At 38.3% G+C, this 26,933-nt stretch overlaps 1 protein-coding gene and 1 pseudogene across 2 annotated transcripts; both read left to right on the top strand.

The window, feature by feature from the left end:
• Positions 1 to 769: 769 nt before the first annotated feature.
• Positions 770 to 26,441, top strand: rab3ab (RAB3A, member RAS oncogene family, b). The gene is made up of 5 exons (XM_082156683.1): positions 770 to 892; positions 12,972 to 13,199; positions 22,829 to 22,947; positions 23,038 to 23,162; positions 24,169 to 26,441. The coding sequence occupies exons 2-5, from the start codon at positions 12,972 to 12,974 to the stop codon at positions 24,357 to 24,359; spliced, it is 663 nt and encodes a 220-aa protein (XP_082012809.1). The 5' UTR covers positions 770 to 892; the 3' UTR covers positions 24,360 to 26,441.
• LOC309487583 (putative nuclease HARBI1) lies at positions 6,224 to 7,284 on the top strand (annotated as a pseudogene). Its single transcript has one exon. The product of its transcript is annotated as a putative nuclease HARBI1 (transcript).
• Positions 26,442 to 26,933: the final 492 nt, after the last annotated feature.

Genomic DNA, 26,933 nt, shown 5'->3' with positions numbered 1-26,933 from the left:
CAGATTCTCATTCTAGAAAGCATTTGATTGGCCACAATATTGCATGAGCCCTTGAATGCAAGATGATTCATTCATGATTCGCTCTGTTTTTGTGTAAAATGAAGAATGCAGGTACAATTTTACATTTTTAAATATTAATAAAACGCATATATGTATACTTCATTTAAACTTCAGCATTACACTCGCATATAGATGACCTCAAAGCGAACTGACATGCCACAACACACATTTTAATTTTGTGGGGTCCATATGCTCCATAAAGACTTCTCATAATTTGAGTAAACATGAATTTGAACACTGGATGGCGCTAAAATAACGCTAAATGATGTAATAAATACAACATAATAATATAATAATATTATTATAGTTATATGTTATTATTATAATATAATAGGCCCTACATATATAATATAATAATATTATCAGGAGGCAATAATATTATTATAATGTCAAGAAATTATTGCGTTGAAAATCACCATGCTAACCATTGTTATGGTCAAAACAGAATAGTTACCACAGTTATTGTTACTACAACATGAGAGTCAAACTTTGGTTACATATTAGTGTGATGAAAATGACACTGACCTGCACCGCTAATGTAAACAAATCCCTGTGTCAGCTGCTCGTTTTCTACGACCATTTTAATTGATTAATTATGGAAAGGCCAAAGCCAAGTTCCTAAATAATGAATGATGCTGGTTTTAAAGAGTCTTGAATATTTTACGTCCTGTGGGTGGGATTGCATTGATATTATTAGCTCTCGGATCCGTCAATCAAAAGCTCTGACCCCGCCCCTCCTGGCGTCACACGTCTTTCAAGTGACGTCAAATTGTCTGCAGGTGTTGGAAAAGGCGCAGTATTGGCGTAAGTGACGCTTAAAAAGGCTTTTACGGTAAGAGAACGGCAGTAATATGCGTTTTAAATATTTTACGCTAAGTATACCGTAATATATGTTTATGTGTGTGTTTGTCACTGGAAAACTGCGAAAAATGTGCTGGTTGTAAGGAGAATAACCTTCATTTGACATGAACATCGCGCATCCTGTGCTTCTATTTATACTCCCCATGAAAGACAGATCTGCCACATAGCCTTTGAAGCGTTGGCATTACATTGCACGGATTCGAATGATTGTTTGCCTTTTCGTTTTTTTATATATCTAAACGAGAATAACGAATCCATGCTCGTTGTGTTCTTTAGCATCATCTCAGAAGATGGTGAATCAGGTGAAAATATCCTCCGCAGCAGCAGTGTTGCATGTACATGTGCTGTTTCCTATTATGTAAGGATGCTCAGATTTTTTTTGATAGTTATAATTTTCCTTTTATAATAAAGGGCTATACTGTATAATAGGCTGTACTGTATTATGTAATATTCTAGTATAACATTGGGCTACTGATAAAATTCCGGCATGTCTCATAGAACCATTCAAGAAAATGCACATGTTTTGTGGCTCTATATGTCTAGGATATTTACCTCCATAATTCAGCAAAACCAAAGTTATTAGTGGTTCTGTCCTTGTTTTGGACAAATGTCTCACATTTGGCAGTTTATATGTTAGGTTGCTTCGTTTAGGCCTATTCTTTGCAAAAAAAAAAAAAGGTTTTAAACCAGCCGAAACAGGCTGACGGTCTCCCAAGCTGGTCTTTTGGCTGGTTCAGAGGTGTTTTTGTGCACTTTCCAGCTGGTCACCAGCTAGACCTGCTTAACCAGCAAACAATTTTAGGCTGGTTTAAGATCTTCTTCTTCCTCTTCTTCTTCAGCAGTTTTATCTGACAGTATTTTAAATGATGATTTTGAAGCAGATCAGTTTGATGGTTCTTGAACAGAGCAGCTCTAACCACACAGTGTCCACTAGAGCTGTCAGTCTCAATTTCTTTTGCATTATTGAGGATTTGAGTCTAAAGGAAGAGAAAAGCAGTCTCTAGTCTACAGCAGAGCCTGAACATTTCCTGTAGTGTAATTGCTGTTGAAAACAATTTTCTTCCCAACAATATATAGCCATATAAATGAGCTGGCGCTCTGGCAGTTTGTTTTTGGGCTGAAAGAGCATCTGAGATCTAAAAGTTAGCCTCTATTTTTAGTCTGCTCGAGCCCTCTGTTATCAGGAGAGATGCTGATAGGATGCTTTGGTGTTCTGCGAATCTTCCCGACACACCAGACGTGGAGTGCTGAATCACAGATCAGCTTCCTGGTTCTCTGGAGGAGAAGCTTTTTTGTTGAGTTTGTGCTGTGTCTGGTGGAAATTATTTTGATTGTGATGAACATACATGTATCCTGGTTAAACATGTATATGAAATTAATTAAACTTGTATTAGAGGTTTTTTATGGTGTTTTTGACAGGTCAGTAATAGAATAGGAACATTGTTTTCTCTTTAACCACACTTGAGTTCTCTATCTAAAGATCATGTTGCCCTGAAGTGGAATACGATGCCAATCTCCAATCCCATTTCGCTTTTTGCCACAGTATTCCAAATGTCTCTGTTCGGAGTGAATTACTGGTTACTGAGTACTGCACAGTGTGTGTGTGTGTGTGTGTGTGTGTGTGTGTGTGTGTGTGTGTGTGTGTGTATATACACTTTATAGATACCTAATATGTGGCATTTAGTAGCATCCAGAAATGCAGTGGAATCCAGTGTAATTCATAAATAAAAAGGCTTTTATTTTTATTTGTATGTGGTGTAAAAGTAAATAATAATTTACTCATCCTCATGTTGTTCCAAACTTGATAACTTTTTCCATGGAGCACTCCTGGTTCATTGTAATTGCATAGAAATGAGCAACCTGCAGTCTTTAAAACTTTTCCTTTTGCGTTCCACAGATGATGACATAAAGGTGAGTAAAGGAAAAAATAACTCTTATTTTTGGGTAAACTTTAACTCTCTAAGTGGCTTGTTGAAATAATGACTGAGGACTTGTTGAATTTTGTTTCAAATAATATATAAGGTCAAGTGCTTTGCATTGTGGGATACAGTAATGGACATAGGCTGTGTTCGAAATCGCCCCCTATACCATCATTCACTATTCCCTACATTAGTCCACTAAAATAGTTCACTTGAAGGAGTGAATGAAAACGAGCGAGTTCTGACACCGAGTTCGCTGGAAGGGCTGCCGCTTTTGCATATTTTTTGCTTGCTATTTAATAATCATTTGAAACTTAGCAAACTGGCAGCTCCAGTAGTAGGCCTAATGATTTATCTTGAACTCTGTCATGGAAACTACCATGTATAAACCTTAATTAAACAATTTAATAATCAATTAAAAAGGAATTTATACCTGTATGATTTTATGCTGTATAGCCACATTGGACCATCGATTTGGAAAAGGATGGATGGATGGTCAGACACGGGAATTCATTCGGTGCGACCGTCACAGTGCATTGTGGGTATTCTCTAGCCATTGAGCGTACATCAGTTGTACACTCGTTATTGCAATGCATTGTGGGAATAAATAAGTGCACTCAATAACACCCACTATGGTTTTGGACACCAAATGACTGTCCCCTCACATAGTGCCCCATTTTGGACACAGCCATAGTCTGTTCTGTTATATACTGTACACCGTATGCATGCATACTATATACTGTAGAAATAGTAAGTGTATAGTAGTATGACGTTAGCCTCTGTCTGTGATGGAAGCCTTTCTGAACCAATTTCTTTAAGGGTTTATTTAATGGAATGTTTTAAGGTGAAATGTCAGCCCTGAATCTCTTTTTCTTTTTCACTGTGTTTGAATTAAGAGAGAGGTTATATTGTGAATGGAATAGGCCTACTAGCTATATACTACTGTGATCTACTTTTATCTGTTTATATCTGGACTACTTTTCTTAAAAAAATAAAATAAAATAAAAAATACACATTATCCAATGGTAAACGTTGCAGAATACAGACAAATGTATGCTATTTGTTGTCGCATGACCTCATAACACTGCATATGAGTGGTGTCCAAGGCCCAGTTTAAAAAAAAAAAAAATAATCTGGATCAAATTTATCTGGATTTGGAAATCCCATGTTTTGCTATCCAGGATCACCTGATCCATCTTACTTTTATGCTGATCACTGTGATCCAAATACCAAATTTCAGGATTACCAAATCCTGTTTACCAGACCCTTAAATGGAACCAACAGTGTAGCCAAAATACTGGTGGCCACAAATAGCCATTGTTTGTTTTAATTTTAAGAAACAGAAACATTTTACATTCCTTATTTTGTTAATAATAATAATAATAATTCATTAAATTTATATAGCGCTTTTCTCAGCACTCAAAGCGCTTTACATAGAAGGGGGATCTCCTCAAACACCACCAATGTGCAGCATCCACCAGGATGATGCGACGGCAGCCATATTGCGCCAGAACGCCCACCACACACCAGCTTACTGGTGGAGAGGAGACAGTGATGAAGCCAATCAGCCAATCAGTTGTTATAATGTTAAATAACAAAACAAAAACAATACTATCCAATAGTCAAAAATAATTTACAGGACAGATACCAGCTCTTTCCATCTCTGCCTTTAGGGCAGTGGTTCTCAACCTCTCCTGCAGGGACCCCCTGACAGGCCATGTTTCTGTTTTAACCCTGAAATGGCACACCTGATTCAATTAATGAGTATGTATTAGAGTAGGAAGAGTAGGAATTAGTCAATTAATCAATTAATCAACTACTCATTAAGCCTTTAATTGAATCAGGTGTGCCATTTCAGGGTTCAAACAGAAACATGGCCTGTCAGGGGGTCCCTGCAGGAGAGTTGAGAACCACTGCTTTAGGAGATGTATCTCCATCTGCACTTTTTTTCTGCTGCAGTTGGGTAAGCAAGATTTGTTCTCTACCCAGTTCAATTTATACTTCTGCTCTTTCGGTTTCCCGTTTCAGAAGCAACTCATAGCTGTCACCATCCTGGTTTGTAGCTGAGGAACGTTTGCGTTTTCTTGTAGGAACGTCTTGGACTGTCTTCATTACATCCACTGGGGATCTATCTTCCTCCTCAATCACTGTAGTCAAGTCCAGGACAAACATTTCCTCTGCAGGACAATTTTGCTCGCATTCTTCTGAAGTCCTAGTCTTTGTGGGCATGGCTTACCACTTTGTAATTGTGGCCTCTCTATCTGCTTCTATGCCTTCAATGCCATGCAGGGCCTCTGATTTTTCTCCTTCTATGATATCAAGGACCATATCAGTGAAATCACCCCTCTTATATTACCTGTTTGGGGGTTCTTGGTTTCAGTGAGGTCTTTCGTTGCCTTGGTCCTAAGGTTCTTCAATCGCAACAAAACTTGTTTTATGGTCCTCTTTTGGCCAGACCCCATGGCATTGACATTGAGGTTATATCCTCCCAAATGTTGTGTTTTCCTTTTTTGGTCACTTCTCCACCCTTTGCAGAGCTGAAACATCCTACTATCGAGGCACAATTGTCCCGAACACCCTCCAGCAGTGCACAAGTTTCTGCCACAGTGAAATTAGGCCCTTTTGAGTCCATGGTTCCAACTCTTTGGTGTAGCCAACACTGATCTTAAAAGCCTTGAGCATGATTGCTTTCGCTTGTGCTCAATTAGGCTTACACCAATCAGCTCATTGCTGGTTAATGGGTGACACCATTTAAACACATCATGTCTTTGCACCCATTTCTCTTAGGGCGTTTTTCCACTGGGTTCGTTTGCTGCGGTCCGAACCCGAGTGCGCTAGTTCCCGGCGCCCCCCGCAGCGTTGGTCTGGTTTCACACTCAATTAGTTGTATCGAACCCAGGTGCGTTTGCAGTGATCTTACGTCATCGCAAACGCACACGGAAAACGCATGGAGAATACAACTCGACTGAGCATAGCTGTAATTTGTCTGTTTTTTTGGTGCTATTATGCACAACATAGTGAGAGACCACTACGTGTATGTTCATTACATGGTGTAATTCAGCACATATCCAGGGGACGCCGTGTTTCTGCTGCTCGCAGAAGATTTTTCACTGATGCGACAGTGATACGCATGCGCGGGATACTATACTTCCTGAACAAGCACGCACCCGAGTCCGTGTTGCTTGCACATTAACGCGAACCACGCCACGGTTCGAGAGCAACCGAACTCAGACCACCTCCTCCAGGTAGTCTCGGGTTCGGTACTCTAGTGCGCACCCGGGTCCGATGACAGCGTTCACATTAGCGATTTTTCATGCGAACCGTGCCCCGGTCCGCACTAAACTGCCAGTGTGAAAGCGCCCTTAGCCTACAGAGGCATCCACATGGCGGGTATTGTTCATCGTTACCATAGGAAAAGGTACCGTTAAAACGCATGCTGACCGTGCCAAACCACTCGAGCAATACACATCAGAAGAACTGTGTGAATGTTTTCGCTTTGGGAGAGATGAAATTAAGTACATTGCAGATCTTGTCAGGCCAACACTCCAACACCAAACCCAAAGGAGTCATGCTTTATCCGTGGAAGAACAGTGCTTAATCGCTCTGTGCTTTTTCAAATGTGGGACTTTCTACCAAGTAATTGGTGACAATATGGGAGTGAGAAAAGCAACCATGAGTAATGTGGTGAAGGCTATGTCAGTAGCACTGGGCAGTCTGATCAATCAATTTGTTTCCTTTCCTAAGGCTGACCAGACAGCTCAGACTAAGCACACGTTTTTTCAAATGGGGAACATGCCTAGCACTAGTATTGGTGCTATTGATTGTACTCATGTGTATATCCAAGCACCTTGTGAAAGGAGTATGTGGGATTATGTCAATCGAAAGGGGAGGCACAGCATCAACATCCAATTTGTGGGCAATGCCGACCTTATAATAACCAACTGTGTTGTGAAATGGCCAGGGTCTGTTCATGATGCACGTATTCTAAGAGAGAGTGCACTATACAGAGAGCTTCAATCCCACCGACCAAATGGCATAGTATTGGGAGACCGCGCACATCCACTCCTACCCTGGCTAATGACCCCTTTTCCAGTTGCAAACACACCTGAGCAGGCACACTTCAACTCCTCACATTGCAAAACAAGATGTGCCATTGAACGCTTAAATGGAGTCCTGAAGAGACGGTTTGCGTGTCTTAACTACTTGCGAGTACAACCCAAGGTGGTATGCAACATAATCCTTGCCTGTATTGTTTTGCATAACATCGCCACCAGGCGTCATGTCCCTCTTGATGACAATTTTTGAGCCTGATGTAGAACCAGAACAGCCGCCAATGTTCTTACCTAATGAAGGACACACTGGACACACTGGACCTGAAATCCCCCAACTTCCGTTTACCGGCGTGAATATTAGAGATGCAAGAATTGTGAGAAATTGCTTTTAACTAGGCTACTGAATGACTGAGTGTATTTGTTGTTGTCATTGCCATTAGTATACTGTGGAATTATAGAGCTGTGAGCAACAGTGACATTTATTTGACAGCTGATGGCTTTGAGATTTTTTTGTTTGTTTGTTTGTTTACTATATCTCATTAGATGTGACATGCTTCATATATGCTTCAAATATGAAGAAATGTATATATCATCAGTAAACATTGATTTTGTGATCGTTCACTTAAAAAAACTAAAAAAAAACCTCTCTGATTTCATTTGGTTAGAAAAATCACAACTGAATCCGCCCTTCTGATGGGATCAGGATAATCCTGTTTTTTTTTTTTTTTTTTTTTTTTGGGGGGGATCTAATAGATCCCAAACCGAGTTCAAAGTTTTGAAAAACCCAAAGGGCAGGTTTGATCCAGATCAAATGTAAGATCGGATTACATACTCTGATCTTAGTTCGGAATCCCTCTTTTGCTTTTGAAAAACCCTTTTCCAAGATTTGATCCAATCTGTGATCCGAAATCCCACTGGATTACTTTTGAAAAACTGGGCCCAGGTGTCGTCTTGGAATAAAACAACAAATTCAGCAAGGAAGGACACATTAAATTGTCACAGTAAAGTCATATACGGTTACAAAAGATTATTATTTCGAATACATTATTTTGAACTTTCTATTCATAATAGAATCCTAAAAAATAAATTATCGTTGTTTCCCAAAAAAAAAAGAAGAAGAAGAAGAACCGGCATGAATATTAGCCGGTGTTGCGTGATATCTCTGCATTGCTATTTGTACTCGTCGTGAATACGCAGGCCACAAGAAGTAATTATTTATTTATTTATTTATTTATTTATTTGATCACTTTTACTCACGACATGCTATCCGGCGACAAAGGATTCCATTCATTATGCTAAGCTAAGCTAGCGGTGGCGCTGCCAGACTAAGACAATGCATGCACTGAGACAAAAATGTGTTTGCCCACCTATCTAAATGTAGGGGAGACGGTGAATAACCCCATTTCAAAAAACGGTGGTGTGTTCCTTTAAACGTGTTTAATCCCATTACAGTTTATTTTAAGGTGACGTACAGTGAAATTAAACAAATTACTGAGTAATATTAATTAACTACATAGTACTTAGTGCATGTGCATGTAAACATATCACCTTTTTTATTCAACTTGATGTTGATTTCTTATTTTCTTATTCTGATTTTATAGTTTTCTCATTAAGATATTATGAGTTAGCCTAATGTATATTTAAGCCATTTACAGCCGTAAGGTTATACAATCACAGAATATAATGATCATCATCATTACAGCAGCTCATGTAACTTCCGATGGACAATAGATTGAGTTGCCTTTGTCATATTCTGATGAAGGTGTTAAAAAAAGACTGTTTTAAATTCAGAAGGTCCTGTGCCAAATATTGATCTGACACCAAAAGAAAATGTTAGATTAATGCCAAGGCATGGCAGCCGCTCAGACATTTCTTTTTGTCCCGGGATTCTTGCCTGACTGATTTTCAGTAGCTGGTGATTCTACCGCTGCTGTTTGGTCACAGGTCTCAAGGGATAAGTGTCAGACAGTGGATGGGACAACGATTCACTCAGCCATAGTGAATCCAAATAAAGTCATTTTGAAGTTGAGCTTTTGCTTGCTCTGCTGTCTTCAGCAAGCTCCTACATGTACTAAATCACAATGGCTCTGTTCCAAAACTGTTAGCTGCCTTTCTGTCGGAAATGTCGCATCACACAAATAGTGCTCCTTATGTAATAAATTTTTTTGCAACAGTTTGCATGTTGCTAAGCTAACATCATAATACCAAAAACCATATTAGGGGTGGGCGATATATGCCGGTGGACCAGTGGCATAGCCAGAATAAAAATTTTGGGGGATCCCATCTTAAAATGAGGGGGCCACAATTAAGTTAGAATGGATAAGTATCTGTGACCCATTATAAATACCAAAATGAGTTTTGTTCAGTTTTACATGCACAAATAGCAGCATAAACAACAGAACATGACGATTCATAAATCGTCACATACCTGCAGCGCTTCTGTGAATGGAGAAAAAACAATAAAAAAATATATATACACAAAATATATTTCACTTAAATACAAATTTACAAAACGAAAAAACTGTGCAACAAGTAGTAGCAGGGCTGGACGATTTTCATATTTTTTCTTTTTTCGATTAATTCAAATTTAATGTTTTGCCTGAATTTTATCATTTTTAAATCAAGAAATTAAGGTTTTGAATAAAAATGTTTGCAAATGTTACAAATAGACATGTTGACAATACAGCGATGATAAGCATTAAGAGAATAAATTAGCACACCTGATTAATTGGTCTTGAGTGACGTGCTCTTTGAATGTAGAACACATCGCTAGTCTTTGCTGCTTTTCACTCAGAAATGCGAATGAGAGTGATGCAGGTATGACATCACTTTTTAGGCCAAAACACAGAAGCGAGTTAGCATTTTAGCACTTCCGGTTCCATCATCCCGAAGTCAATGGGTTTTTTGAATGGGGTTTTGGTTAACTGAAGTAAGGTCTGTGGTGAACACAAGCTCAAGACACTTTCACGTTGTATTCTGTGACATAAAAATATACCAGTATTACCCCACTTGTGATTTTTTTTAAGCTGTTATGTGTCTTTAAAAAGGCTGTTGCTAACAAGTGGCTAAATGGGACTGCAGAGGCTGTCGAGGAGATTAAACGTCATCACGCCGAACCTGTAAACTCAGTTCGCTTTTACAGCATCTTTATGGTTATAATTGTGCTCTTACAAACTATTCTGACTCAAAAGTTCTGGATAAATGTTTTTAGATAAAAACTTGTCGAGGGAACCAGTGTGATGCTAACTGCTGGTTGGCCTACAAAGTGATGTCATAGCTGCACCACTCTATTGCAAAAAAACCTAAAAAAAAACCCAGAGACTCGGGAAGTGGAATGAGAAAAAAGCATAGTTATTAGACCTGAGTTGAACTTTTTTTTTTACTTGAGCGCTACGTTTTAAAATGCCGTTTCATGGGTGAGACGCTGCAAAAGACGCGAGACACAAGTGTAACAGCCAAACATGTACAAGAAAAATTGTGCAAGGGAATGCAAAGAACTATGTTTGATATTTCATGTTTGCATGATGGTGACAGGCTGAAATGTGCTGTTATTTTTTGTTTTTACAAAGCATTTGCTGTTAATAATAGCCTATTATTGGTGTTATTTATTGCTATTACTTTTTGGCTAAAATATATTTGCTTTTTTTTTTCTTTGCTTTTTTTTTAGTATATAGAATGTTTAAGATAAGTTTGTACAATATTTGCCTTCATATTTCATGCATATTTTCTGAAAAGACATTTAACAAATAACAAGTCATTTGTTTTACATTTACACCTTATTGATCACTTCAGGTGTGGTGCACTTTGAATATAACTTTTTTTTTTTAACCAGTTGGTTAATAAAGAAAACTTTACTTGAATCATATTTTAGTTACGTTTTTAAGTTGACTAGTTAAACATAAAAAATAATAACAATTGAAATCGTGTATTGTTCAATTGTTCTGAAAAAAAATCAAGATTTAAAAAACTGAAAAATGAAAAAATCAAAACCAAGTTCAAACCAAGTTTGAAAACAGTTGTTGCATTTTACCATGCAGCATTGGTTACTCTATCAATTAGAGTAACAAACGAACAATTCCTTAATTGGAACTGGAATTTCCTTAACTGGGGGGCTTTACTCATATTGTAATATAACATTTGGGTTATATCGCCCACCCCTAAACTGTACCAAGATGGTTCACTCGTATTACAATGAATGGGAGTAGTGACAGTATGGCAGTAAATGCCTTCTAAATAAACAAGCCAGTCGCCAGACGGTAAAGTCTTTGCATCACTGCAGCTGCTGCTTGTAGCTTTGATAGAAACAGTAACTTATTTGAGTGTAAGAACCGGTTTATGAGACTTTATTGCTGATTTGAAATATGTTATTGAAGTGTGAGTTTGACTAACAGTTTTTGGTATTCCCCATTCAAGCAGATACAAGTAGCTTTTTCCTGTCCAAAACTGGAGTCATTGCCAATATGACTGCGTAATGATTTGGTTATGCTCAAATAAACGTAACACTTTCCGTGCCAGCATTTTCCAGCGTTTTTGATCGTTTTCACAAAACTTTCATGGCCAGCAGAATATTTTGTTGTAGAAATAATTGAACATGCATCAAAAGAAAGGACAGAGCTTCTGCTTGAAACTTTTTTTTATTATTTTTTTTGTATTAACATTTGAATGTGGTTGAGTATCATTAAAAAAGAAACATTTTGAACAGCGTTCTGGCGCGATATGGCTGCCATCGCATCGGTGGCTGAGAAGTGCTATATAAATGTAATGAATTATTATTATTATTTAACAAAAAGTGCATAAGCAGTGCTTTTATTAGTTGTTTCTGCATCTCTTTTGCCTGTTTTGATCCGGAGATTCTTTACTCTTTCAGAAGTTGCCTAATAGCTACTGTATTCAAATAAAAACACGGAAAGCCGAAAAATTCCTTCAATGGCTTAGAAGCGTTGTCTCATAAATGACAGAAATTTTTTAATGTCAGTGAAAGAGTTAAAAGTAGTACACAAATATAGCATGAACAGTTCGTTTTAATTAGATTAAACTGTTTTTATTATTAAGTATCAGTATTGAATGATTTAAGTATGATCAACATTTCTATTGGTTTATACATTTTTTGCACTGATTTCATTGCATTGCATTCTGGGATTGCCATTTCTGCAAAGCATACAAGCAGGGCCTACAATGAACACTTACCAATCGCCATATGCTTGTAAAAACTATAGTTGGTGAGTGTATGATATTGTGTCACTCACCAGTTGGTTGGTAACTTTTATGAATTCTAATTGAATGATCAAATCGCAAAGGCAGCTATCAGGTTATATCATAAGTCTGATGCTCTGTGTGTTTCAGAGTGAAAGGGTGTGTTCTTTTACAACCAAGCAACTCATGATCTTTGGGTTTTCAGCATCTCAGAATGGCTCAGTACGCAGTAAATTCTGCTCACACTATGTTGAGAGTTTGGGTCGCTTATACATGCTTTTGAAAATGTATTAAATACTAGATTTGTAAGAAAAAAAAATACAGTGCAATAGTATTACTACTAAGTAACTGGTTAAACTGGTTAAACTGTGCTGACCCACTCACAAGCACAACGATCCTGGAGTGCTTTTAAAAAATGCATTATAATTTGCAATCCCAATTTAGAAAAATCACATCTAGATTTGTTTCCCAAAATCATTCAGCCAGTAGTAGTAATAATAGTAACTGCTTTGTTTTTTGTTTTGTTTTTAAATAAAGCAAATCATTTTCATGGGCAGGACATTTTCTCAAGTCACTGGCCATTGACAGGTTTGGCAAAAATAGTTTTGGCCCCTGGATACAAGCTTTGCTGCTTTATGATTAAATAGAATCCAGAAGAAGGAATCATGGAAGGCAGCATAACATTGGCGATTTACAATGTTACAATGCCCAAGGAGTACATGCTAACTATTTGCATTATTCTCTCAGTATCAATATTTGAAAACATAATGTTTGTTGTGTTTTGGAACTTAACATAATGGTTATACACTGATGCTGCTGCTATAGCCTGAATGCTGTTACGCAGATGTATAAATAATATCCTCTTTTTCTTTTCTACATCCTATAGATGGCTTCAGCTACAGATAATCGTTATGGACAAAAGGAGTCTTCCGACCAGAACTTTGATTACATGTTCAAAATCCTGATCATCGGGAACAGCAGCGTTGGGAAGACAAGCTTTCTGTTTCGTTATGCTGATGACTCCTTCACCCCAGCATTTGTAAGCACGGTGGGCATCGACTTCAAGGTGAAGACCATCTACAGGAACGACAAGAGGATAAAGCTGCAGATCTGGGTGAGATATTGTTTCCCATCAGCACTGAGAGCTTTTATTAGGTCCTGATGTAGATAAATGGAACATATCTGTGCCAGTTTAAGGGCTTGTTGTGGTAGAAAAGAGATTTATGTTTTGTCTTGTTTTTTTTTGTCAAAAACGAATAAGCAGATTTTTGCATTCTAGCTATTTTCTTACTAGAAAGTCCATTATACTGGGGTTAAAGTCACTGTTTATTGATATTGATTGTTTTATTTCAGACCCATACATTTTTATTTAAATATCTGGAACAGAGCTGTGGTTTAATATGCAAGTGTAAAAAAAATAAATAAATAAAAAAAAACCGGCATTTAACTTTTAAATTAAATACAATTGTGATAGTAATGCCATAAACCTAAATATGTAAAATCAACCAATGGAATCAATTAAGCCATTGTGGTTTAAAGAAATGTTGTGTTCTACAGAGAAAGACAGAGAGAGAAAGAGAGAGATGGTCAGTAGCTAGTATGGTTGGGGAGGTTTGCTGATGCGCTAGATGAGTAACCAATCAGAATCGCTTGTGATGTATCGGGACCCCTCCCCCAATGCCTCATATTTCCCTCTGGTGAAGACGACCCTCCCCCACCTCACAGACCGCAGCAAAGAGCTGACCAGATTCACACACGCTAGAGAAAAGCTTGCTCTCGCCATCTTACCATGGATAAAATATAGTGTTATGTGGCATACAGTATATGGTCTAAAAAGACCTGGAAATTTGGCTATATTCAGAATTGAATACTTGCTTGCTATTTATTGAATACTGTACAAAATGTACTGTATATGCTCAACCTTCTTCTTCATTTATTCAAAGTATTATGCAACGATACACATTTCAGACAGTACTATGCTACATTGTTGTCACATGACCTCAAGCATGATTCATAGAGTGGCGCCCAGTTGTCACCTTGGAAATATAGGGGGTTCTTTTTTATTTAAATCCTGTTTTGTGTAAGAATGATCAAGTTATGTCCCAAGACATGTTAGGTATTGCAGTTGTTAATGGTTCCAGTTCGTTCGTCACATTAGAAATGGAAAGTCTATTCAAGCGCATATACACCATACTGTGTGCTCTTTTGTAGTCTGCATACTATTTGTTTTTTTGCTTAGCATGGATGGATGCAGAATTTAATTGGCACATAATAGTGCTTATTTGCCCTGATGCTCTGCTCTGTACTGTACTCTTTGAAAATGGTTCAGGGTCAGTGTAATAGAAAACAGAAACACTTGCTGGATTGCAGGATATTGTTGAAAAGATGCTGATGTATTACTGTGGTATCAGAGTCAAGAGCCAAAAATAGGCTTTCGGTCTCACAGATATTTTGGTATATTAATAGGTCCATTAGTGCTGCTCAGTGGACTCCATTTTGACCTCGTGAAGTCTCTGTAGGAATGAGAGGTTACATTTAGTCTATTGATTTGATAAATTAGGCTGATGTCCTTATTATTCTATCATCTTAATGTTTCTTTTAGAAAGTCTTTGATAGTTGAATTAACTGGAGTTTATCATTTACCCACCGTCATGTTGTGCCAAACCCATAAGACTTTAGTTCATCTAGAAATCAAGTACCTGTAATTAGGTTACGTTTAAAAAAAACTCGTAAGTAGTGTATGTATGTGTGTATATATATATATGGAAAAAACATATCCAACACACAAAAGCCCTATTTATGTCAAAAATAAAGAAATTCATTTAAATTTGAATTTACATCTTCAAAGTGACATCTAAAGGAAATCTGGATACTCAGGACATTAATTTATTTTATTTTTAAATATTTTATTTAGTATTGTTTTAAATAAATGCTCTATACTTGGAAAATACATATGTAGCCTAATTGAATATATACTATATAAATAAATAAATTTTATGGACAAACTGAAATTATTTGTGGTAATCAACAGCATGTTGTCGAAGTTGTACTTAATCTCTGAATATTCCTTCAATGAGCCTCTGTACTTTTTTTTCCACATAAACCAGAAATACAGGATTTAGCCATGGTTTTGGTTTTTACATGTAGCTCCTCCTATCAAGAAATATGAGATCAAGTATAACAAAAAGCATCCACCATGTAGCCTAAGGAGCTGATCCTTGCATCACTGCACCAGAGAAATTAGCCTGTTAATTATAAACTCACTCAGTTCAGTCAATAGAGGCCTGACTTATGCAGGAGGCCAAACAAAAGCTTGTCTCTGGAATAACAACAACTACAGCTTTTCAAAAATAAGGTAGAAAATTCAATAACTTTTTTATTTCACAAATCTGGCAAGAGAATATAAATAACCAGATTTCTGGTTGCTTGGTGGTTATCTTACTCAAGTTTCAATGACATTCTAGTCGCTAGATATGGCTTCAGGCCCTTTTTCCAATGTAAATCCATTTGATTTTTTCCATCATTTTATTGTCCACCAAATTAAAATAAGCATTTCACTAATATCTCTCTTCATACAAGACACACTAATTGAGTTATATTTCACTGTTGTAAAGGGATAGGTCATCCAAAAATCAATTACACACCCACATGCCATTCTGGATACTTTGTTCATCTTCAAAACACAAATGAAGATATTTTTAATTAAAACTGAGAGATTTCTGTCCCTCCATGGAATGTCCATACCAGTAAAACGTTCATGCTTCAAATAGTTTTATAAAGTACTGTAAAAGTCATCTTTACAAATCAAGCGGTTTAATCCAAGTCTTCTAAAGAAACGCAATCACTTCATATGCATGATGAACAGATTTATATCAAACACTACCATCCAAACGTTTTGGGTCAGTATGATTTTTCAAGTCCTACCCTTGGCTCCACCGGCTAGACACCCACAATCCTCTTCAGTGTCCTCCTCCACCTCGGCCCAAACAACAATCCCTGCAATACAGAAATGGACATTGTTAGGGCTGGTTCACACTGAATGTGTTTTTGCTGTTAAAATAAACAAGATGCAGGTCAGTGGAACGGAAAAAAGCGCAAGGTCTAGAGATGTGTTTTTGAAAAGTTGAACTTCTTTTAACTTGAGCACCGTGTTTTTAGAATGCCATGTCATGAGGGAGACGTTGCAAAAGACACAAGATGTGAGCGCAACAGTTAAAAAAGTCAGTCTAGCATGTATTTTACAAAAACTATGGAAAAGTAGCGCAGTGGAATGGAAAAATGTGTTCTGTGTGAAAGGCCCCTTAGGTTTGAGGCAGACTCTAATCAGCGCAAATGTCCATTTCTCTTGTAGAATGAACAAAACGCAGTTTTAAGGCCTGTATGTCTCCTTACAATCAGCAATTCCTTCTCTTAAATCCACTCCACCCTCCAAGGCATCTAACAAAGCAAGCAATACCCGTAGGGCCCTGAATTCAGAGTCCCCAAAAAAACTCTGTCTCCCTTCCTCGCAAGACCGGGCCTTCTTCGTGTGTCGGGCTGTGGCAGTAGGCCTTCATTAAGTCTGGGCCGTGCCCCAGATTCCGCCGCTGCCAGGCCCCACTCTCCTCTTCCCTCTGCCCAGTTACACACTGTTGCTTTCCTCAGCGCTGCACCTCAATTCGCAATACCAGCCTTCCTTGATGCATTCCTTCCACTTAGCGTGAGTATGCCTCTGTTAGCGGCGCAAGCCCAGCCGTCACAGTCTTTTCCTTACGCTATCTCTAACCCTCTCCCTGTCCGTGGCCTGCAGCCCCACCATCAGACCCTAGTGTGAGGCTGCCTCCACTAGCGGCGCAGGCCCAGATGTCTTATTTTCCTTCCTAGCTTCTCTCCTTTTGTACCCTCCTTGTTCCTCTCCAGGCTCCGGCCTTTCTCCCTCCCAACACTCTCTCCCAAGCTAGATCTCTATCCCACTGATCGCCTTTTATTCTCCGAATTCTCCATCGCTTTGAGTGCCGCAGGGATCTGTATTAGGCCCCCTGTTATTTTCAATATATATGATGCCACTTGGAAATATTATAAGGAAACATGGAATTAGTTTCCATTGTTATGCTGATGACACTCAAATATATATTTCATCACGGCCGGATGAAAACGCTACATTTTCCAAATTGACAGAGTGTGTTAAAGATATAAAAGATTGGATGACGCGTAATTTTCTTTTATTAAATCCAGACAAGACAGAGGTAATACTTATCGGTTCAAAAAACCGCCCACAAAACCTCGCACAATACAACTTTAACATCATAGGATGTCCTGTTACTTTATCCTCTACAGTAAAAGACCTGGGTGTTATACTCGATTGCAACCTGTCTTTTGAAAATCATATTTCTTATGTTACAAAAACAGCCTTTTTCCACCTTAGAAACATTGCTAAGCTACGTAATATGCTATCAGTTTCTGATGCAGAAAAGTTAGTTCATGCATTCATGACCTCGAGACTGGATTACTGTAATGCTTTATTAGCTGGTTGTCCTGCATCCTCAATAAACAAGCTACAGTTAGTCCAAAATGCCGCCGCTAGAGTTCTTACGAGATCAAGAAAATATGATCATATAACACCGATTTTATCATCACTGCATTGGTTACCTATAAAGTTCCGTATTAATTACAAGGTATTGCTACTGACTTATAAAGCCCTAAACGGCTTAGCTCCAGTCTATTTAACGGATCTTCTATCGCCCTATAATCCATCGCGCTCTTTGAGATCACTAAATTCAAGGCTTTTGGTCATACCTAGGATATCCAGAACCACCAAAGGAGGGAGAGCATTTTCACATTTGGCTCCAAAACTCTGGAATAGTCTTCCTGATACTGTTCGTTGCTCAGACTCGCTCTCCCAGTTTAAAACTAGATTAAAGTCGCATCTCTTCAGCCAGGCATTCATATAATCCTACAGTTCAAACTACAATCCGGCCTCTATCCAATGCCAGAGGAGAACTGGCCCCCGACTGAGCCTGGGTTCTCCCAAGGTTTTTTTTTCTCCATTAAGGCACCTGATGGAGTTTTAGGACACCATTAGGTCACTTGATGGAGTTTTTCGGTTCCTTGCCACTGTTGCCTTTGGCTTGCTCAGTTGGGGATATTTTGGGGATATTTAATTTAATTTTATCAATCAATAAATTCCTCTTGAAACAAACTTTGTTGTATTATTTTAATTTAATACTGTGAAGCTGCTTTGATGCAATCTGTATTGTGAAAAGCGCTATACAAATAAACTTGACTTGACTTGACTTGACTTTTAGTCACTACAGTGAAATCATTTGCACTGCATTTCCCCACAGGAAGAGGGAGCTGAATGATTATCTTGCGATAATTGCAGAGCTCGCGCCATCTTATGGAGGAACTCACTTTTACGCATATCATAATCTGTTCTCAGTAAAATGCACTGTCCGTGTTGCCCAGTGGTATCAGTGCCCAACTGGGGTGCACTAGACACAGATCTCCACAATATGGTGTTCTTGGGCTCCAGGAACATCTCCTGTGCGGTCTGTAGAATCGTTGCCCACTCCACCACAGCTTGCCCTCTGATTAACCCTTCAATTCCCCCATGCCCAGATTCATCCCAGGTTAAATCAACTAGCTATGTCCTGTTAGGGGTTAACAGTTTAGGACCCAAGGACCAGATGTTTGAAAGAAGACCTGGAGTCAGAATTATAAAAAATTTATGAAAAGTTTTACTGAAGATAGTTTGCAGTTTCATCAGCAGAAGTCAGCTTCAAGACTCACACAGGAGTTCGTAGGCCGCCCCGCTTACAGTTACAAAGATCACAGCAGTTATACCCTTCACTAAGGTCTAAGCTTCGTCCTTGCTTGCATACAGGTTGAATGATTATCATTGGCTAAGAAATAGATTCATGAAGCATATCTCCATAGATTATGCAGCTGACACTCAGACCCTGAAGTTAGGCACGTCGTGACCTTCCAGTTCTCAGATTTGGGTTGCTGGGTGCCAGCATGTCCCGAACAACAACTCAGTTAATCTCCAACAATGCCAGTGGTTCCTTAACCTGTAACCAAGAAGACTAACACACACACCGACACAAAGCTTTTCCAAGGTTGGATTTGGCCAGGCTCTAACTATAAACTGGAGAGTCATCTCAAAACATCAAGATAACAAGTTATTTTCTCAAGGATAGGAAACTTTAGTCTAAATGGAAAGTAAGGCTTTAACTGAGAAATGGTCCCTTAAACTATAGACTTCAGTGACCCCTATTTGTTTTAACACGTTGAAGACCTTTCTCAAACACAAAACATGTCCCTATTTCATTTCTTGAAGCCGGGATAAATGAGCAAGCACTGTTACTGCATTCAGATACCAAATACAGACATTAGAAAGAATACATGAAAAGAACATTTCAGTAATTACACTGGTAACTTCAATAACAAAATAAAATCTCCAGAGAAGTAATTCAACCCATGTGACATTTAGAAGGAAAAATATTGATTAATACCTTGATTATAATCACTCATTACATATACATTGAAGCAGCAGTGGATTCCAATCCACCCCCTTCAGTCCCGTGGCCAGCAAACATCAACTTCGACTCCTCAGTTATGGATACTAGAAGGAGAAACACTTAATTCGCTTCCAGCAGTCAGGTCTGCAATAATTTAAACAAGGGGAGATGTGCAAGACAGCATTGCCATGTCATGAACATTTGCAGCTATTGTGGCTGTGCTCATGCCCGCTCAAGATGCCCTTTAAAGAAATCTGGCAGATCTAGATTTAAAACCTGGCATTGAAAGCCTCCCTCCCAAAGTATTATTTGTGATAATATTCAGTCAGCTCTCTCTGAGCCTGACAGTCTATAATCTAATTAAAAAAGATGTTTAATCAGGCTTCATGATCGGATGTTTTAACATTTCCCCATTCAAGTGTTTCCGTATCAGCCCCTTTGGAGTGGCTATTAGAACATTTTCAGGTAAAAAAATGCTTGATAATCGATCTCTCAGCCCAGCACAATTCCCAGCTTCTGAGCATAAACAGCCTTATCCCTCTTGAAGAATATTCTCTTCATTACCACAACATTGATCAAGCAATGACCTTGATGAAAAACGCTGTTCGTGGCTCGTCAAAGTTGACATCACTTCTGCAATTAAAGTCATGCCCATCCAACCAGATTCATGGCATTTATTCAGCATATATGCTGGCACGGAAAATTATACTTCGCCTTCTGCTTAACTTTTGGCTGCAAAAGCAGCCCGAAGATTTTCGACATGTTGTCAGAAGCTATTTGCTGGATTCTCTCTTACAACTATGCAATTCCTTACATTATTCACCTTACTAGTTCGTGCTGAAACAAGCTTAGTTTATGGATAACCTTCCTTAAACAGTGGAACAGTCTTTACTTTTTCTATGATAACTTGGTGTCTCTTCCTGTCGATATTCAACTTTTTACCCCCTGCATAGGATTTGGGGGATTTTACCAATGCAGCGTGTCAACATGGCCCCTAGCTTCTAGACTCACTGCAGTCCTCAGCGTCCTCAGCGCTGTTCGAGCTTTATCCTCTTGTCGTAACAGCTTTCCTGAGGGGAAAAGAATGGTCCACCAATAGCATCATAGTTCATTGAGACAACAAAGCAACCGTGCATTGCATTAATAAAGGTCGTTCACACTCCCCCACACTGATGCTTCTCTTAAGACTTTTTATTTGGATTTCAGCATGCGATCAATTCATTATTACTGCCAAACACATTCCTGGGTCCAAAATTCAAATAGCTGACTCTCTCGCGCGTTTTGCTTTTCAGAAATTCATGCTGCTGGCACCAGAGGCAGACCCAACCCCAACCCCAGTACCTCATTATTCAGAGTTGATATTCCCATAAACCACCCATTGAAAACCCTTCTTGACACATCTCTCAACACCATTCTTCAAGCCGTCTTCCCTAGAACCCTTCAATCTTGCATAACTGCATGGGGATGTTTTAAGTCATTTCACCTCACATACAACCTGCCTTTTCCCAATTTTTACTTCTCACTATTAGCTCATTTATATGTCAACTTACAGCATCAAGAACCTCCAAGCTTGTTCCATTAAGGGTTACATAAGCGGAATCCAATTTTTTCATAAACTTATTTTCGGTTCACCCTCCTCCGAAATAACCAATCACAAACCTCCCTTCTTATCATCCAAAGGACTCAATCCACCGCCTAGATGCCTCACCAAATGTGTCTCTACTCTCCGCTAAATACCAACCTCACACTCGATGCAATGTTTATATTGGCTTTCTTTGGTTTTCTCAGATGCTCTGAACTCTTCATCAATTCTAGCTTCAACCCAAAAAGTCCATACCACAATTACAGATTTATTAGTGCTAAATGGCAAAAACATCTCTTACTTAATCAAACAAAGACAGATCAAATGATAAAAGTCCATTTTATTGACAATTTTAATCTCCCATCAACATTTCAGCTGTACCAATCCCTTTTAGCCTAATAACATTTCAGATGCTCACAGGCTAAATTCCCATCCGACCCACTCTTCGCAGACTATTCCAATCACCCTGTTACGTGTTTCTGGTGAGTTCAAATGGTAATTTCCAGCAAGATCCTGTCTTCTCAGGGTCTGGTCGCTCCTTAACCAGACTGTCCGGCATTTTCTAATTTCTCAAGTCTTACAATAGCAACTGCACACATTTGAAGTATCATCATCATTGGAACTCTCTGCTAAGTGAACATTGCATTTTACACATACCTTTAATTAAGCAGAATACATAATCCTCCCAGCTACCCTCCTTGTGTCTATGTGTCCATGCAATCTATAGTCTAACTCGTGCATTTTAAACTTCATAAGATAATACAACTGATTATGAATACTAATAAAGAATAATAATACAGATACATAATATTAAACAATGAAATTATTTTCAAAGATGAAATTTTAGTCTTCACGCTCAGTCGATCTCTCATATTCACTGTCTGTTTAGGCTCAAGTGCAAATCCACGAAGCCTCAGTACAAATCACCATGATGAACAGTCTTCTTATCATTATTAACTTATTTAACATTCAATACACATGCACAAAGTTCAAAACAAGAAGGGTATAGCCTTATGATAAAAGAAAACAGTCAGTAGTGCGGTACTACAATATTGCGGTTATCACGACAGCCCTATACATAAGAGCCAGCGGCAAATTCCCGAAAGACTGGCCGAGATGATGCTGTTCTCTGTGGGTACATGAGCGCTGAACGGCCGCTGACGGCCTGGACCTCACATCTGCGAAAGCGTCTCAACAGATTGTAAAATAGGCACTATGATTATATATTAGTCACATATTTGAGGTATAAATAACTAACTTCTCGCCTAAAGAAACTCTTAAAACTACATTTCGTGACACAACAACAGTAGTAGTATTTTGTTTTAAATATGGTGGATTTGCTCGACCGCCATGACAGTTGCCTCTAGCGGAGTGATACAAACGGTGAAACAGTTAGAGTTCTGTTTCTGTGTGAATATAGCACGGCTGGAAAAGGCTCTCAGCCAATCAGATTCGAGAACCAGAAAGAACTAATGTATGAATGTATGAATGAATGAATCATTTATTAATTTAATATATATATATATATGTATGTGTGTGTGTGTGTGTGTGTGTGTTCTTACCATAAGGGCTTGGCTGATGCCAACAAACTTTTAAATGTAAAAAATTGGTTTTGCATTTGTTCCTATTTCAACTTGTGAAATACTGACTATTCCTTTACAGGACACAGCAGGACAGGAACGCTACAGAACCATCACCACTGCCTACTACCGCGGAGCCATGGGCTTCATCCTCATGTACGACATAACCAACGAGGAGTCTTTCGCCGCAGTGCAAGACTGGTGAATTAACTAAACATCTGCCTCAAATACAACTGAGGAAACTGTGTTTAACAAGCAAAGATTTAATTATGTGTAACTGGTCTCCCGCAGGTCCACACAGATTAAGACATACTCATGGGATAACGCTCAGGTGCTTCTAGTGGGCAACAAGTGTGACATGGAGGATGAGAGGGTGGTGGCCGCTGATAGGGGCCGACAGCTATCCGAGCATCTCGGTAAGTCATGTTTGGTGTTTGGCACAGCTGTGTCATTTCAAATATTCTTTTAGGGAGAAATTTATTTGCTGACATATATCATATTTTCTGGAACATACATTTTTCTTTTAAATCATCTTTTTAGCAAGTTTATTTTTATAACGCATTTCCCACATGCCGGTAGTTTTTCTTTCGCATTAGTAACATTGATTTAGACTTGGTGTCTATAATAAATGTTGTTTATGATGACTGGCAGAAGTATAATTTGTTTGTTTTATACTTTTTTTTTTTTTTGTTCTGTTTAAAGTATTTATTGTGTAGTGAGGACAACTCAAATACATGTTGATAGTGTTTATAATGTTTGTATTATTTCGTTTTATTCACTGTATTTTACATTATTTTTGAAAGTAAAAATAAAATGTGACTTTTATACACCGATGTGAATTATTGGTGTTTTTTTATTTTCTCTAATCAATGCAATTTTGACCCGATGTGACTAGTCACGTGCAACTTATTTTCTGGAAAGTACAGTATCCATTTTTTCATGGCTTGATATTTGTATTAGCTATATTGGGTTGGGTTCCAAAACCTAGTAAGCTGTCTTTACTGCCTACATAGGCAGCTACTTCCTAAAGCAGCATACTTACTAAAAAAAAACTCTGTGCTTTCAGTAGAGTTTGACGTTAGCATGTAGCTAAGCTAAGGACGCAATAAAAGCACACACTATAGTCCATTTTTTTATTATTTCTGGAACTTTCTGGAGTTTCACCTGATGGAATTACAGTAGACATGGCTTTTGTTTCCAAAACCGGCTCTACGAAGATACTATTGTACCTCTTCATCTCAATGTTGTAAAACTTGTCAAAGGCAACTGTAGCAAAATAAAAACTATGGTAAAAATGATCAACTCTCACCTGACAACTGCTGAATATGGCGCTTCAATTGAAATGGTGCTTTTGTCAGTGGCAGCTCACTGGGTTTTAGAACAGGGCCTTAGTCTTGACTTGGTTTCTTCTTTTATCCTCAGGTTTTGAGTATTTTGAGGCCAGTGCCAAGGACAACATTAATGTTAAACAAACCTTTGAGCGGCTGGTAGACATAATCTGCGAGAAGATGTCAGAGAGCCTGGATGCTGCTGATCCTGCAGTGACGGGAGCCAAACAGGGGCCGCAGCTCACAGAGCAACCCGCTGCCCCGCACCAGGACTGCGCCTGCTGAAAACCCCACGGCTCTTTCTGCACTGCCTTGCACCAACACACACACACAAAAAAACAAACAAGTTTAGGTATTTAAAAAGATCAAGAAACAAAACCTTCAGTTCCCCTTACTGCCTCCTCTGGCCACACCCCTCTCCTCTCTGATGTCTCACTTTAACACCTAAAGCTTTGACATGGTTTTATTCAACCTGCAATCCATTACATTTTAAAAGGAAAGCCATAGCACCATTTAAGAATTCGATTTGGCTTGATTAAGCCTGTGTTATGTTTTAAAAACTTAATGAAGTTAAAATTTTAGGGGTGTGTTATTAGGACCACGTTTGGTGTAGCACACAGAATCAGTAATCTTTTAAGTTTTCGATGCCTTCATTTCACTTCATATTCTTTTCTTGTACTCTTACATAACCTTATTTATGAACAAATATAAAAAAAGAGATTTCTGTATATTTATTCCAGAAGTGTACATAATGAATACAGTTCAGTATTTAAATTATAATGTTAGAGATACATATCTAAAATGTTTTTTATTTATTTATTATTATTTGTTTTTTTGTTTTTTGAAAATGACCAATTCAGTCAAATATAAAGAAAGTTATAGAAGTCAATTAATGCTGTTTTCATGGTAATTCTTTGCAGTGCGAGTCACCAACCTTGCTTATTTGTATCTGTGACATTGTATCTTGTTTACTGCCTTGCCTCATGTAATTTCAGTCTCGGGACTGAATGCCAGATATCATACACAAACATTCCTTGATGTAAATTTGCATGGAAGGAAATAAAGCCATCTAGGCAAATAGTGATTCCATTCTAAATGCTTCATTAGGTCTAGTCAAGTATATTTCTAGTCAAAAACAGAGTCTGATTTGCAGCCATGTTGTAATTTCATTATAGCAGAGCCATAAGCTCAACCTACTTGCTATCAATAACACTCTTATACGCTCACGTGAGATTTGACTGGAATTTCCCATAAAGACTTTCTAGACTGGTGTGTCCTATGAAATATTTTATGTGGCTCTGTATAATACCACACCTGCAACTATAATGAAAAATCCGTTTGCAAAAAAAAGAAAAAAAGTCCATGACAAGTATTAACGTTTACATGTGTAAGACCCTCCCTGATTATTCCTGCATCTTTCCTTTGCTATTCTGTCTTCCTTTAGTGAACACTTATTGTAAATACATTTGAGTCTTTGGTTTTATGTGTGAACTGTGTTGTATCAATTCTAGGCTTTAAAAAAATCTAGGTGATATTAAGAAGAAAAAATACAAAAAGAGGATATAAAGGGTGTTCTTTACCTGCTGTTGTGTATGCCTGCTTGTGAATGAATGTCACTTTATTACAGAGCAATATTGAAGAAAATACCTTTTCATGTGTTGCAGATTATTTATCATTCTGTTAACATAAACAGACTATTTTTTTGTAGGATGTGATGGAAATGTGATCAAGTGGTTTAAATCCTAGTTGAAACGTACTGTTGTAAACCAAAGCAGGAAGATAGACTGACTGTCACGTCTACCGTAGAGATGGTTTGCTGAAATTCAAAGCTTGACTGTATTTGTGGCAAATGCTGTTGATTCTTTAAAACCTCAAATCATGTTGTAAAAAAAAGAGGCACTGCTAAAATCCATGGGGCCCTGGACAAATTGTTTGTAGGTGGGTCCCTCTCCTCCAGGACTAATGAGCAGACAATACAATAGATAGAGGACCTTAGTGAGACCCTTTCATGGCCCTGGAAATCAGAAGTGAGAAGATATGACTGAATCTTTATTAACATCACAGCTCACCATATAAAGTAGTCGCTCCACGTTCAGATCAGTTTATCATCACTACGAGTTTGTTCTCCATTTCCTACATTATTATCTAGAATTATTTTTATTCATGCTTTCCATTGTGATTTATTTTTATTTTTTGGAATTTTTGAGTGTAATGTACAAGGAAAAAAACACTAATATGCAGTAGTAAATGTACTGTACTTACAATAAGGGGTTTGGTGTTAAAGTGTCCAGTGGTGAAATTTACCAAATCAACTGTCTATGTTGTGAAAATGACTGAACTTATAAAAATAAAGGTTTGTGCTGTTTACTTGAGACTATGTTGCATCTGTTTTGGGTCAGGCCTATCGCCTAAATCAGGGGTGTCACGCCAACAGAGTTTAGAAATAACTCTAATTAAACACACCTGAACCAGAAACCTCCAGACAGGTGTTTTGGAGCTACACTGCAGGACAGTGGCCCTCCAGGAGTGGAGTTTGACATGCGGCCTAAATTAAATGACTTCCAATGTGGTTTAATTGAAAAACAATCACTAGATGGAACTAAAGATTCAACTGTAGATGTTGACCTAAAAATAGCAGCACTCCCAGATGAAGGCTGAATCAGCTGTTGTCATAGGGTGCTTCTCAAACGAAAGGATGCGTCCTAGTAACGCCAGATATCTCGGTTGCCACGTCATCAAGCGGCTCTGAAGGCCGCCTCAGTTTGAAGGATCCTTGAAAGCAGCCTTACTTTTGCATCCCTTACTCAGCTTGTTATGCAGGATGCAAGTGTATCTGATCGTGCCCTTAAATCACCCACA

The sequence above is a fragment of the Leuciscus leuciscus genome, assembly GCF_965113295.1.
Source record: "Leuciscus leuciscus genome assembly, chromosome: 23".
Lineage (NCBI taxonomy): Eukaryota > Metazoa > Chordata > Actinopteri > Cypriniformes > Leuciscidae > Leuciscus > Leuciscus leuciscus.
Note: the sequence above shows the minus strand (reverse complement) of the source record. Positions and strands in the feature narration are given on the sequence as shown.

Coding starts and splice junctions, on each gene's coding strand:
- rab3ab (XM_082156683.1), top strand. CDS start 12,972: ATGGCTTCAGCTACAGATAATCGTTATGGACAAAAGGAGTCTTCCGAC. Junction 22,948..23,037: donor TTCGCCGCAGTGCAAGACTG/GTGAATTAACTA, acceptor GGTCTCCCGCAG/GTCCACACAGATTAAGACAT. Junction 23,163..24,168: donor ACAGCTATCCGAGCATCTCG/GTAAGTCATGTT, acceptor TTTTATCCTCAG/GTTTTGAGTATTTTGAGGCC.